Below are 13,273 nucleotides of genomic sequence, written 5' to 3'. Positions count from 1 at the left end.
TCCTGAATAAGCTTTAAACGCTGAAAAGATGGTGTCATGTTCGGCTCTAGAATACTTTGGTAAACAGAGGATTTTACAAGTGACTCAGTGAGTGCAAAACAAACTCAAATCATGACTCCTCCACCACTGTGCTTGACAGCTGGTCTGCACAGTTGTGAAGAAATGGCTGTATAATCCTTCCCAGATTTGTCCTCCTCTGTCATCATGTTAACACACACCCTAAGGTTTCAGAGCAGCAAATTACCAAAGCTTCTATTTTCATAGAGGTGCTTACACTTGCCCGTGCTACTTGATTGGCTGCTGTTTATCTATTTAGTTCCTAAAGACGTCAGACTGTACTTAGTTTTTCCACACATAAATAATGAAACCGTGCCACATTTTGTAGTTTATCTGAAGCTGTATTCAGCTAATTTTAAGATCTGATTAGTTTTTTTATTAAGTGCTGATATGTAAAACCTTCAAAATTAAACACGTACTTTACCATGACTGTTTTTGCAATTAAAAAAGACAACATTCATGAATTTCCTGTCTTTTTATTACAAAATAAATGAACTCTTAACTAGACAGGCCAGTGTAATTACACAAAGAACAGTTTCTGCTGATGAAAGCTAGGTTGAGATAAATAGTTTCACTATTCCAAGCAAAAAACAAAAACTACAAATCAAAAAGATCAAGCTGCATTTCCTGTTATATACATTACATTTTTAACCACTTGTCACTTTTTTTTTTTAGCAAAAGCAGAGATGAGAATAGTTTGTTTTTTGCAGGATTTACATTTTTTTAAATATCTGTTCACACCTCTGATTGCATTCTTCCAAAAATCTCTTTTATGCACTACAGTGAAAGGCCACATTTTCAGAGTTAAAAACAAAATTTAAAAAATGAAAACTTACTTCAATTTCAATGCAAAGTCACTGATAAAGTTTGAGAAACCGAAACTATGCATTTTGCATACTCTATTTGTAGCCACTGAAACCAGGTCAAAATGATAAAGAGGTAGATTTTTTTTGTGGGCACTGAACAGGTTTAGAGACAGTCTGGTACTCACAGTGAGGTGGGGTTTTACAGCTGAGTACAACCATCTCCAGAGGCATGCAGAAAGAAGCAAAATAACCAAGCTTGTAAAATCTTTCAATTAAGCGGTACTACTCTGTTTAATCAGAGCGAAGTGAGATTTATACTGTGCACATACTTGTCTAAGCATATGTATACTAATCAACAATGTTAGCTCAAAATATAGGTTTTTAAAATTTTTATTTATATGAGCTGCAGTGAGGCTCCAGACAATTAGAGGACTGTTGTTCAGCCCGTGACTCAGCTCAAAACTTCACGCCAACCAACGACCTTCCAGAGATCTGGATGTCATCAAAAGGAAATAGAGCCAGAATCTGAAAGACAAGAACAAGAAGCAGGTCAAACTTTACTGATCCTTAAATAATGATTAGAAAAAATACCAGAGAACAGCATTTATACAAGCGCTGCCGTACAGATGACTTATCCCTTATCTAAATGTCTTTCTAGGAAACCCAGAACTAAGCAGAGCATTTAGAGCACAAGAGGTCAAAATTGAAACCATGAATAGTGTTTGTCTGTGAGCTTCATACAAACTGGAGTAAAATAAATGAAAACAAATGAACCAAATCCACTTCTGCTGTGACTACTCTGCTTTTTAAAAGAGTACCAGGTCCCCTGCTTGTATGCTTTGGTAGGTTATTCTGAACTGGTAGGTTAGTGATGTTAAACCACTTAAAGAGTAAACGAAGAATGAGTTCAGTCAGGCAGTAGGAGGAGGCTTGACAGATTAGGTTTGTGCGTCGAGTTAGTGCACAGTTACCACTGAAAGTCTGCAAAACATACATATTGCTGGTTTTGTTTTGTGGGGGTTTTTTTAAAACAGGATTTAAGTCTTATTATTTAAACTATGTACAACAGTGCATTTCAACCCTTAATATTTGCTTACATCATCATTGCCGTCAGCCAAATCCAACGCCGTCTCGTCCTCCATGTTTCGCAGCATTTTGTCGGCGCCATTCTGACAGAGGATGGTGGCGATGGTGGCGTCCTGTCTCCCCACCGCAAGATGCAGGGGTGTGCAGCCATTAAACATTGCAGCGTCCACGTTGGCTCGGCTGCCGAGCAGCAGCTTCACAGATGTGATGTCATGCAGCTCCACAGCGAGGTGAAGAGGCGTTTTGCCGCTGGTTCCTTCCTACGAGGGGAGCGGACGAAGAAAAGCGATGAGAAATTCCACAAAAAGGGCAGAAATTCATTATGAAATTTAAACAGTTTCACAGTTTTATTTTTGCAATTCCACATTCTTGAAATCAGCTAGTAAAAAGGTCAAAGTACATTCTAATTAGAATAATGAATAATTCAATACATCGGACGTGAGGCAGACTGATATGTTAGGCCACTGATTTAAACTAAGAGGAATGTCTGGGGTGGTTTCGGGACTGCCACGTTCCCTACCATCAATAGAAAGTTAAGAGCGGCCGGCTAGTCTGACCTAATCATATCTCAAATCTAATTATGTCTCACTGAATCCTGCAGGAAGCCCCGAGCTCAGCTCATATCACTATCAGCATTGCACAGGTGCAGCTGATTTATGATAGGAACACAACATAAGGTCCCGATGTGGTAAACACAGTTTAAACAGGACGTATGTGATTATAAATGCAGACATATGACTGGATTAAACAAGTACGGAAAGCCCTCTTAGGGGAAAAAAATAAATAAAGACTGCAGCTTTGCTTCCACAAAAACAAACTCTTCATCCGGTCCTTCAACCTTTTCCTTTTCAGTGTTATGAGTTGAAGTCTGCAAGTGGAGCTGCACTGTTTGTGATCATTTCAGGCTGAATTACACGAGTGCAAAAAAGGCTTTCTGTTTAGTGTGAATTCTGCCTTTATGCAAAACTTAATTACACAAATACAGCTCATATGGTGCATTGACTTGGGGGGGGGGGGGGAATCCACAGACTAACCTGTATATTCAGATCTGCGCCCTTTTTGATCAGGAGCTTCATAATTTCATGTTGCCTGTTCAGTGCAGCCAAGTGAAGACAGCCAAGACCTGAAATTACAAATGTTGTCTGAAATCTGCAATGTGGAGCTCACTTTTAGGTCAAACAGTTTTTACAAACTTCAAGCAGAATACAGACCAACACTGTATCGATACAACACAAAACATGTTCTACATCAATGCTAAATGTGGGCGTTATTTCTTCTGCTACTGTCCAAGAAAATCCTCATGTATCTTTTAGGAGGACATCAGGGAAAGACAAGCTAGTTAAATATTTCTGCGACATTAAAATGTAAAACAAAAACAAAAACAACTTTTGACTTTAATGCATAAAAACTCGCATAAACAGATTTAGTAGCAGCCATGACTGTTTTCCCCTCACCTCTCCAGTTCTGGGTCTCGAGGACCGGAGCCAACTTGCTGGGAGAAACGTCTTTGGTCATCTCGGTTGCACACTCTAACTGCCCGTGCTGGCAGGCCACGTGGAGCGCCGTGTTCCCGTCCTGGTCCTGCAGCTCTATGCTGACCTGTTTCTCCATCAGACACTGCACCACCTCTCTCAGGTTTAGGTAGGTGGCGAGGTGCAAAGGGCTCTGAGGAACAAAACAAAAACTTTACCTGTGTGTCTCTGGTCAATATAAACAAAAACACGTCAGAAGTTCATATTTAAGTTGAGATGTTAAATAATCTACTAAAATGTTGAGTTGATATTAAGCAAAGACACACAAAAAAAATACTAGCTGTCCATTGATTCATCAAACATACTGACAATAACAGGTTGATGGTGGTCTTATATATTTCTTCAGCTGTTGTCCTTATACCCTGTCACTTCTCCTTCACAGCTGCAGCTTCCCTGTATTTCCAAGAATGCTCTTATCCTCATTTCTAACTCCTCATTATTATTTTTGGACTCTAGTAGAGTAGCTTAGCATGAATGATGATTCTGAGCGTTAGAGTAATCCAAAGCTTCACTAAAATTTCGGCTCATTGAGATTACCGACCTCATTATACCAAACTTTTGCCATGTTTAATGTGAGCACCCATTACTGAAGTGGTATAAATATGAGAGGAAATAGGTAAAAGTCTAATAGTTCCCTTTGAAAATACCCAGAGCGCAGGCCTGTACCTGCTGCATTCAGGTACAAGTGAGGAAAACCCTTTCCGAGAAATTGAGTTTTATCTTTAATCCACAACAAGTGATGCGGTTACTCTGCACTGTGGTTTACTGAGACTGCTGTAGGTGTAGAGTATGATAGTGCTGTCTCTCTCTCCCTCCCTTTTTTTTTTTTTATGTGTTTTGCAATTTTTTGTGTTATCAGAATTTTGCTGCAAGACTGTACTCACAGGACCACGTGTTAAAATATGGCAAAAATCCCTAATCCATTTGTTTTCCTTTTCCTTCAGAAATGAAGATGCATTTTTATTTTAAACCCCCTGGGTTGCAAACAAATTTCTTCTTGGTAATGTGTCCAAATGTGAAATCTTAGAATGACTACTAAGAGGAAATTAGGAAACCAAAAGAGCCCAGCACAGAGCTAACTGAGTCACTACGTGAAGTGCTGAGTCTCAACTTCATATGTTTCCTTTTGACAGTTCTGCAAGTTCAAGTTAAGTCTCTGGTCGGACTTCTTGAAGGACTGGAACAACTCCTCCACCCACATCCACACAAGGATACACTCCACAGCTCCCTGTGGTTCTATTTCTACATGAAGTAGAGGAGGGGAGTTTCCATTCAAAGTCCCTTATGAGTTAACACTGGAACCACCCACAGTGACGTCCCGAGTGAGGACGGACTGCAAATAAAGAGGAACAAGAGTTCTCTGGAAGTACAGAGATATAAATAAAGCCACCGCTTCCACAATCAAGGTGCAGATGAGGAAGTATTTGTGGATTAAAAAATTCCAGCAGAAGCAACTTGTAGGACCTGCTGTACCTACCTGATATAAATTATTTTGGATGTCCAGGACTTCTGTTGGGAATATCTGTATCAACTCCTTAGCAAGTGGTGATATTTCGTGGATAATTGCTAAGTGCAGGATTCTACGGGAGTGAGAAAGAAAAAGAGAAGATGAACATTAACCGTTACGTCTGGAAAAATCTGCAGCCCTACTTTATCTCAAATTGAGCAACTTACCCCCCCTCAAAAAAAAAAAAAAGCAGTGCTGTGAATTTCAACAAATGTTGCCTAACAATTTTCCTCGGTATTCATTTCAAGAGACTACCTCGAAATGTAACACTTAGTGGGCTGAATGGCAAGACTGAGTCGTTGGGGTATTGAGCAATACAAAAAAATTCTAGACAGCACAGCAAGGTGCTGGTGGTTTAAAAAAAAAAAAAAAAAAAAAATCAAACATCTGTGAGCAGATATAATCGCACAGGCTTCAGTTTAAACGCTTACAGCAAAAGACAAAACAAAACAAAAAGCACGCCACCCAAAAAAAACACAGTGGGAAGTTGTAGCAAACAAATGTGTGCGCAAAGCAGGAAATGGAACTGAGCATTAGTGCTTAATTTAGACTCAACAGCAACATAGCGAGGGCCCCATCTGGAAAAGGGATCTTAACAGATTAAAATCAAAGTTTGAGGCTTCAAGTTCTTTAAACTCACTGCTGAGTCCAAATTCTGCGGACATCAGGTTTTATCTTACGGGCTTGAAGCGTTGATGTTTTACTGCTGCACGATTCGCCGCAGCAGTTACTTCTCTGTTAGTTTAGCAGCGAGACGTTCTGCTTTCAGAGTAAATGTCATTTAACCCAAAGCTGGACGCCGCGGGCTGCTTCAGACGCAGACAGAGTGGGATCAAAAGTTCCCACGACGTCTCGCTGTACACTCAGCTTTGAACACTTACAGTGCCACATGTCTAATTATACAAAGTAGTAAACAACGTGGCATTTATCGATTTGTTAAATGGTAAATGGGGTTACTTTATTTCAAAAGACCCACACCAAAGGGGGGAAAAAGAATTCAGTTTTATTTAGTCACAAATTTAAAATATCAGCGTTTCAAAAACTAATGTGCAGCGGTAGCGATAATACAGCTGCTTTTTTAAAGTGATCAGTTATTGAAATCTATAAGGATTAATCATGCAACTGAACATTTTGTTTGCAGCTACTGACACTGAGAAACAAAGAAAAAAAAAAGATAAAGTACCTGCATAAGGTTTATTTTAAAAAGGTGACAATATTTTACGCTTATTTTTGGCACAAAACAAGGGGAAAAAAGCATTTCTTGTAGTTACTGCCATAAATACATAAAACGTATTACTACTTTACTATTATCAACACCGATTAAGCATATAAGTTGGCTTTTTTTCCCCCACTGAATTAAATATCTTTGGGCTGTTTGAGAAGAAGCAATGAGGAAACAGATGTGGGGCATTTCTCACTGTGAGTAAATTAGGAAGGCTGCAGGTGACAAAGTGCATGATTCCTTGTGTATTTCTAGGAATGTAAAATTCCCAAAAACTGTAGAGAAAATGAAAATAAATGTAAAAATACAAAGCTGCTTGTGAGTGTTAATCCATCGCTCGAGTACCCCAGTAATGGTTAAGATGAGAGGATACTGCACGAGAAGCCACATTACATTTTTGTGATGCTTAAATGTCAGCTACGTCTGCAGACTGATGGAGCTGCACTGACATAAACCTGTCAGCAAATGTCTTTGTGTGAAAGGGACTTCCTGGTTTGAGTAAGACTTGAATGAATAAGAACTTTAAAAAAAAAATCCCACAGGGGAAAATTAGTGTTTGCATGATTCTGTCAGTCGAAGCAATGCACTGTGGTGTGTTTCAGGTGTTTTTTTCCCCCTCCACCAGGTATCTATAGTTAGGGTGTGAGAATGAAACCATGTGGCCCCAACAATCAGCAAGCGGAAATGAAAAGAGGTCAGAGACACAACAACACTTGTGCAGTGTGATGTGACTACATCAGGATCACACCGGCTGGTCGTGGCTGCAGGATTCATTAAATCGGTCTGCTGGTTGATGACGCTGCAACTCTAGATGAGTGGGTCACATAAGAAACAAGAAGGTCTGCATGGGCTGATAAGATTGTGTGTGTGTGTGTGTGGAGGTTGAGGTGTTTAGATTGTGTGCAAAAGTTTCACTGACTCAAATTGAGAAATGAAGAGCAGCGAAAAGCCGCTCAGTTGCAAATGATTTTTTTAGCTGTCTGGAAGAAGGAAGGGGGAAGAAAGTAAAAAAAAAAAAAAAAAAAAAAAGCAAGGGGGAAAGAAAGAAGCCTGTGAGGAATGAAAACATGCGTACACACTGTCCTGTCCTGATCAACAAGTTTCTTGGATGAAAAGCGGGCCACACAGCTACCTCACAGCATGTGCTTTGTCTGTGCTGCATGGGGGAAGTCCAGACCTATCTGTTTCACTTCTGTTTTCTGACTGAGAGTCGACAACTCAATGGAGACCGGTCACATATGCGACAAGGACAAAGTTCATTATAAAAGTCTGCAGTATCACACTCTTATGAAATCCCCTTTAAAACCTGTATCGCCATGGGAAAAACTGTGCCTGAAATTTAATGTGATTTACAGACTCCAGCTGCAGTAGAAATGCCATTCATGACGATTTTAAGTTCATCAGCTTACAGCAGACTTAAAAAAAAAAAAAAAAAAGAAGAAGAAGAAAAAAAAAAGTGAGAAGCTACTACCCTGCTCAAAATTAAACCAGCAACTATTCTGGTAACCTTTAAATTATTCTGTGCAATATTTAGAACAAATACACAAAAAGATTTCTAATTACAGGTCACCAATTATAAAAAAAATATATACTTTTTTTCTTGTTTTAAATCATTTTGAATCGTACATTGTCTAATAAATCCCCATCACTACATATCAGGCAGTGATCCAATTAAAACTAATGTGGTGGCATTAATGTACAAATCACTAGATAATGGAAATGATAATCATAAAGAGCTTTGCAAACTAACTGTAGGATATTGCCAACCATATCAACTAAGGATAAAAATCACGGGTGCCAAAAAAGCTGGTGAAACCTCTAAGAGAGAAACAGTTAAAATGCAAAAAGGTTTGTATTCACCCACCAGTGTGCAGCAGCATTCCTTTCAGCAAATATTCTAGCAAGATGAGCAAGAATTTTTTATTTTTGATGGAAATTAAATGAATAACAATTAAAAACCTACGTGTCTCCATCCTCTGTAATAGTTGTAAGCAAGTTCTCCTCCTGCTCCTGCTCAGAGAGTTCAGAGCTCTGTACTTGCTGGTTGCTGCTGGAAATCGTGCAGCCCTCCACTATATCCGACAGGCTCTCTACCGTGAGAGACGAGGAACCGTAGGCTGAGTCCAGCCATTCCTCCCCGCCGGAGAACTTGTCCCTCGGCCCGCTGAGGTCATTGCTCGGCCCCCGGGGCTCCTCCGACTTCACTATGGAGCGGTACGAATCAATGCCTGAGTCTGTGCGGTTATCCTCCGGCAAGTGTTCTTTAGTACAGTCATGGCTCGCCATGGTAGTGCTGCTGTGGTGATGATGATGGTGGCCTCGCTGGGTTTCCCCCTCCCGCCTTCCCCGAGGATTTAAAGGCTTCCTGCGGGCGCTGTAGCCGCTCGGTGCTCGGTGATGTGACCGGACAGCCCGGTGACACCTGTGATAACCGCCGCACCGTCTTCGTGAAACCAGAGGAACGAGCCGCTGCGTATCATGCCATTAACCGACAACACTGTGCCCTCTGTGTAGGAAGAGGCGTTCACTTTTTACCGATTTAACGCGTTTTAAAAAGTTTCGAAAACATGGTGTATCGGGTTTAAAACGAGTGAAACGAGACACTAACGACTACCCGTCGACTAAATATCCGGTAAATGCGTGAGCTCCAGGCGGAGAGCATATGAGCAATGAAAGGCGAGAAGGGGAAGAGCTGACATGTGAAAGGCAAAGCTGTTTTTGTCACGCGGGGGAATCCCCAGTGGCGTGATCGAACGCACACACACAGTATGTTCCCTCGCGAACACGCGCGCGCAGAAACGCCGGAGAGTCGGGTGTGAGAGCGGAATTACTTTGTGATTATCAAAATAAAAGCACACTATCTAAGGCTTTGTATATATATATATATATATATATATATATATATATATATATATATATATATATATATATACCCATTGATGACTTTCCATTTCGTGTCTTCTCATTTTTTTTTGTTAAGTTCATTTATTAATAATATAGCCACAAATCACAACAGCAGTCTCCTCAAGTGGTGTAGAGTAAGGTAAAGACCCTGCAATAATACAGGGTAAACCCCAAAATTAAAACAACCTCCCTGGGCAAGCACTTGATGACATTGGGAATTAAAAAAAACTCCCCTTTAAAAGAAAGAAACCAGGCTCATGGAGGAACAGTCATCTGCAACCATCTTCTGAGAGCGAGCGGAGGAAGACGGGACAAAAGACTAAATACTATGGAAGAGCGTCAGAGATTAGTAGTAACTAATGATTAAATGCAAAATGGAGTGTGAGTACATAATGAGTGAAAAAGATGAGTGAAGAAGAAATACTTAGTGTATGGGAAGCCCCCAGCAGCCTAGGACTATTGCAGCATAACTAAGGGGGGATTCAGGGTCACCTGATCCAAAAGAGTGCCTGTCTCCTGAATCCAAACTGGGAGCTGGTTCCACAGAAGTGTAGCCTGAAACCCGACGGCTCTGCCTCTCATTCTACTTTTAAATATCCTTGGAACCACAATTAAACCTGCAGTCTGAGAGCAAAGTGCTCTATTAGGATGACATGGTAACAGTTCGCAGGCTTCTGACTAACTCTTACTGGAATTTATTTTCAGGGGCATGTCCAGAGGGGGGCATAGGGTGACATCTGCCCCCCCCCCCCCCCCCCCCCCCCCCCCAAAAGAAATGACTGCTTGTTAATCTTGCAGTGCTAAACATAGATAAGACCTGTTGTCTAATGTAATCATGATATCTACAATCACGAGGTCTGGGTAGTGGCTGAAAGAATGAGATTGTGGAAGAAGTTCAGTAATTTGGGAGGGATTTGGAGATCAAAGTGATAAACACATTAATAAAAAATAAGGAAACGACTAATAACTATTATTTTTAAAAATGATAATGATTCTGAAGAAGGACGATTCTGTATAATCTTCATTTTCCATTAAGTGCACTTTGATGCCTCGCTGCACAGTCACAGTGGAAAAACCCCAAAAGTCAAGGGGATAAGGAGGAGTACAATCAGTAGCTTTTCCCACACCCTCTCCTTTTCCCCCATCGGTCTTTATCTAAGAGTAAAGTTGAACTATTAAACTCCAGCTTCCCTCAAATGACTTCAGTAAGCTCATCATTCATTTCTGACTGTCGGCAGTGTCAGGAGAATCCCCGCTCATGGGTTTTTGCAAAGTTGAAATACCTTTAATGCAGATTAGTGTCTATTCACATCATCCAGTGCAAATTTCACTTTGTGGCTAACATGAATACATCTTTAGGCTAAGAAATATGAAACATGATATTCGCTTACACAAAGAGTCTGTCATATAACATCATTTATATTAGGGCATAGAGCTACACCAGCCTCAAATTGTATTTACTTCTGATCAAATATTCTGATTTCCAGCCTCCCCTCTTCCACCCAACCTGCCCTGTTATTCTTCTATCCTGTTCCACCCCATTAACGATTCCTGGAAACACCCCTGTTGCGCGATATGGCAGCCTCGCTTCTGTCAGTCTGCCCCAGGGCAGCTGTGGCTACAACCGTAGCTTGCCTCCACCAGTGTGTGAATGTGAGAGTGAATGAATAGTGGCATTGTAAAGCGCTTTGGGTGCCTTGAAAAGCGCTATATAAATCCAATCCATTATTATTATTATATCAACATTCAATGAGGCCAACAAACGCACAAAATAAGAAATATACAAAATGCTTAATAACAATACCCCCCCCCCCCACACACACACACACACACTATGAAATCAACCTTGTCTAGTGTGCTAATAAAAAAACAGTAAATATATAATCAAATAAATGAACTGTGTTGGTTTGCATTTCCAATTTTTGATGTTTAAGTCTCAGTTGTTCTGAGAACCTTAGTCTTCACTGTGTACCACAGCTGCAGGGATACTGAAAGCAGCAACATCACATACAATAACGAAAAATGAAACAATAGAATCAAAAAACCAAACAACTTGTTTATGTGATTATTCCCCGCTTGAGTTGTGTGATTATTACTGCCTCTGAATGATGCATGAGCCCATGCACACTTTCATAAACAGCATTAAATGAACTGCTTTAACAAAACAATTACTCAACTGTCAATAAAACCAATTAAGTATGCAAAATCTGACCACAGAACTAAAACTTGCTAACACAATGACATGTTCCTTTAAGCCCTTTTGGAGCATATGCAGGCCTCACATCTTCACAACTTGTAATCCTGGTGACACCCTGTGCAATACGATTTACCACAGAGGCTCCAAATACTTTGGAAGGTATGCTTGTCTCTACATGGACTAATTACATCACCACAATAGCATGTGTGCAACATGCACTTATCAAACTTCACATGTGTGCAGTAGATATCAAAATAAAGTTTGACCGCGGGTGTTATCTGAAGCATAGAAAGGAAGGAAGTTCTATTATTTTTGTTTGAAAGACGCCATATAAAGTAACCTTCATCCGGTGTGCATTTACAAGATCAACACAAAGCCCATTTGTGTTTATTTATGATTTTTTTATAAATAAACCTGTTGGCCTATTCATTAGGTGAGATAGTTGAGCTTATCAGTCTGAGTCTGTCTGCGTCAAAACAATCACTCGGAACTGTGCAAGGTGCACTCATGAAACCTTATTGATGTGTATTTGGTATCAAAACAGCGGGGGAGTTCAAAGGTGAGCGTGGTTCAGAGCACAATCACAGTAAAGTGTGATAATCTAAGTATGGGATCTAAGTCTGACTTACATAGAAGTATCAAATCTCATTAATGTACTCATTCAGAACACAACAAGCATCCCACTGTGATACTCCGTTCATCTGGCTTTTATTTTTGAAGTCCACAGCGGAAGTCTCGGTTTTCAGGCTTGTCACTGGTAGCAACAATAAACCACAAGCACATTATTATTCATTGAGCTTTAGTCCTTTTTCTAAGAAGCTGCAAAACCAGAGCTTGGTTTATAGAAAACTCATTTTGCTGGATTTAAAAGTGAGGAGACATTAAACATGAGCAGCTACTGATATGTGCTGAGGGGTCCTGTCTGTCGCAGCAGGAGCTCACAGTGTCAGTCTGTAGTTGTTTTGCATGCTTTTGGGATTGATGCAGTCAAATAAACAGAAGAAAATATTCAGAGCTTTTCTTTTTTAATCATCTGTATTTTTACTTTTACTTTTTTGAGACGCTTCCTGTGGTTTGGCCTTTAGAGGGCTCACTTACACAGCTGCTTCTGTACTTTAATGGGAGGGGGGTAGGTCCATGATGAAAACAGTCTACAACATAAAACAATGCTGACTGTTAGAGGGAAGCATTTAGTGCTGTTAAGAGTTACCATCTGTTTTTCTCTACTGTTGTGTTTACTTTTTCCACTTTACACCAGGAGTCCAGTCCAATGTCCATACTGTGCTCTGTGATAAACACAGGCCGGTGTTCCAGGATCATACAGGAAAGTGTTCTTGTTTAAATAGGGCTGTGCACAACAAAAGCAAGGATAAATATTCAGTTTTCCCTACTTGGTCTTCTTATGGTCTCTTCTTTCACAAAAAACAATGAAATAATGACAAACGCTTTGGGGCAATTCTGTCTTTTTGCCCTCTTCTCCTTATTCACAGCATTAAGTAAACCATATCTCAGCTTAAACTTGAACTTTTGTACTCTTTTTCTTTTTGTCTGAAAGCTATATTTGGTGGAGTGATGAGATTAATTTGCTAAGAATTTAAAATACAACTTTATTGTGGAATCATCACATGTTCTTTAGGAAGTTTATTTGAAATGAAAAGTGGAATCATCCAATCACATGACAGCAACTCAGTGCATTTAGGCATGCTGACATTGTCAAGATGACCAGCTGAAAATCAAACTGAGCATCAGAATGGGGAAGAAAGGTGAATTAAGTGACCTTGAAAATTGTATGTTTGTTGGTGCCAGATGTGCTGATGTGAGTATTTCAGAAACTGCTGGGATTTTCCCATGCAACTATCTCTATGATTTACAGAGAAGAAAATGAGAAAATATGCTTTGAGCAGCAGTTCACTGGGTGGAACTGCCTTGTTGATGTCAAAGGTCAGAGGAGAATGGGGAGAC

General features: G+C 40.1%; 1 protein-coding gene across 1 annotated transcript; it reads right to left on the bottom strand.

Annotated features, from left to right (window-relative positions):
- Positions 1-517: 517 nt before the first annotated feature.
- nfkbie (nuclear factor of kappa light polypeptide gene enhancer in B-cells inhibitor, epsilon) lies at positions 518-9,010 on the bottom strand. Its single transcript, XM_086264545.1, has 6 exons — positions 8,174-9,010; positions 4,959-5,061; positions 3,404-3,614; positions 2,984-3,072; positions 1,961-2,209; positions 518-1,388 (listed from the first exon to the last, which is right to left on the bottom strand). The coding sequence occupies exons 1-6, from the start codon at positions 8,494-8,496 to the stop codon at positions 1,320-1,322; spliced, it is 1,044 nt and encodes a 347-aa protein (XP_086120671.1). The 5' UTR covers positions 8,497-9,010; the 3' UTR covers positions 518-1,319.
- Between the last annotated feature and the right edge of the window lie 4,263 nt (positions 9,011-13,273).

The sequence above is a fragment of the Aulonocara sp. 'chitande type north' Nkhata Bay genome, linkage group LG15 (genome assembly GCF_057382095.1).
Source record: "Aulonocara sp. 'chitande type north' Nkhata Bay isolate Kocher_YH1m ecotype deep benthic linkage group LG15, A_spYH_male_GT1.1, whole genome shotgun sequence".
Taxonomy (NCBI): Eukaryota; Metazoa; Chordata; class Actinopteri; order Cichliformes; family Cichlidae; genus Aulonocara; species Aulonocara sp. 'chitande type north' Nkhata Bay.
The sequence above is the reverse complement of the archived record's forward strand: the minus strand, read 5'-3'. Positions and strand labels throughout refer to the sequence as shown.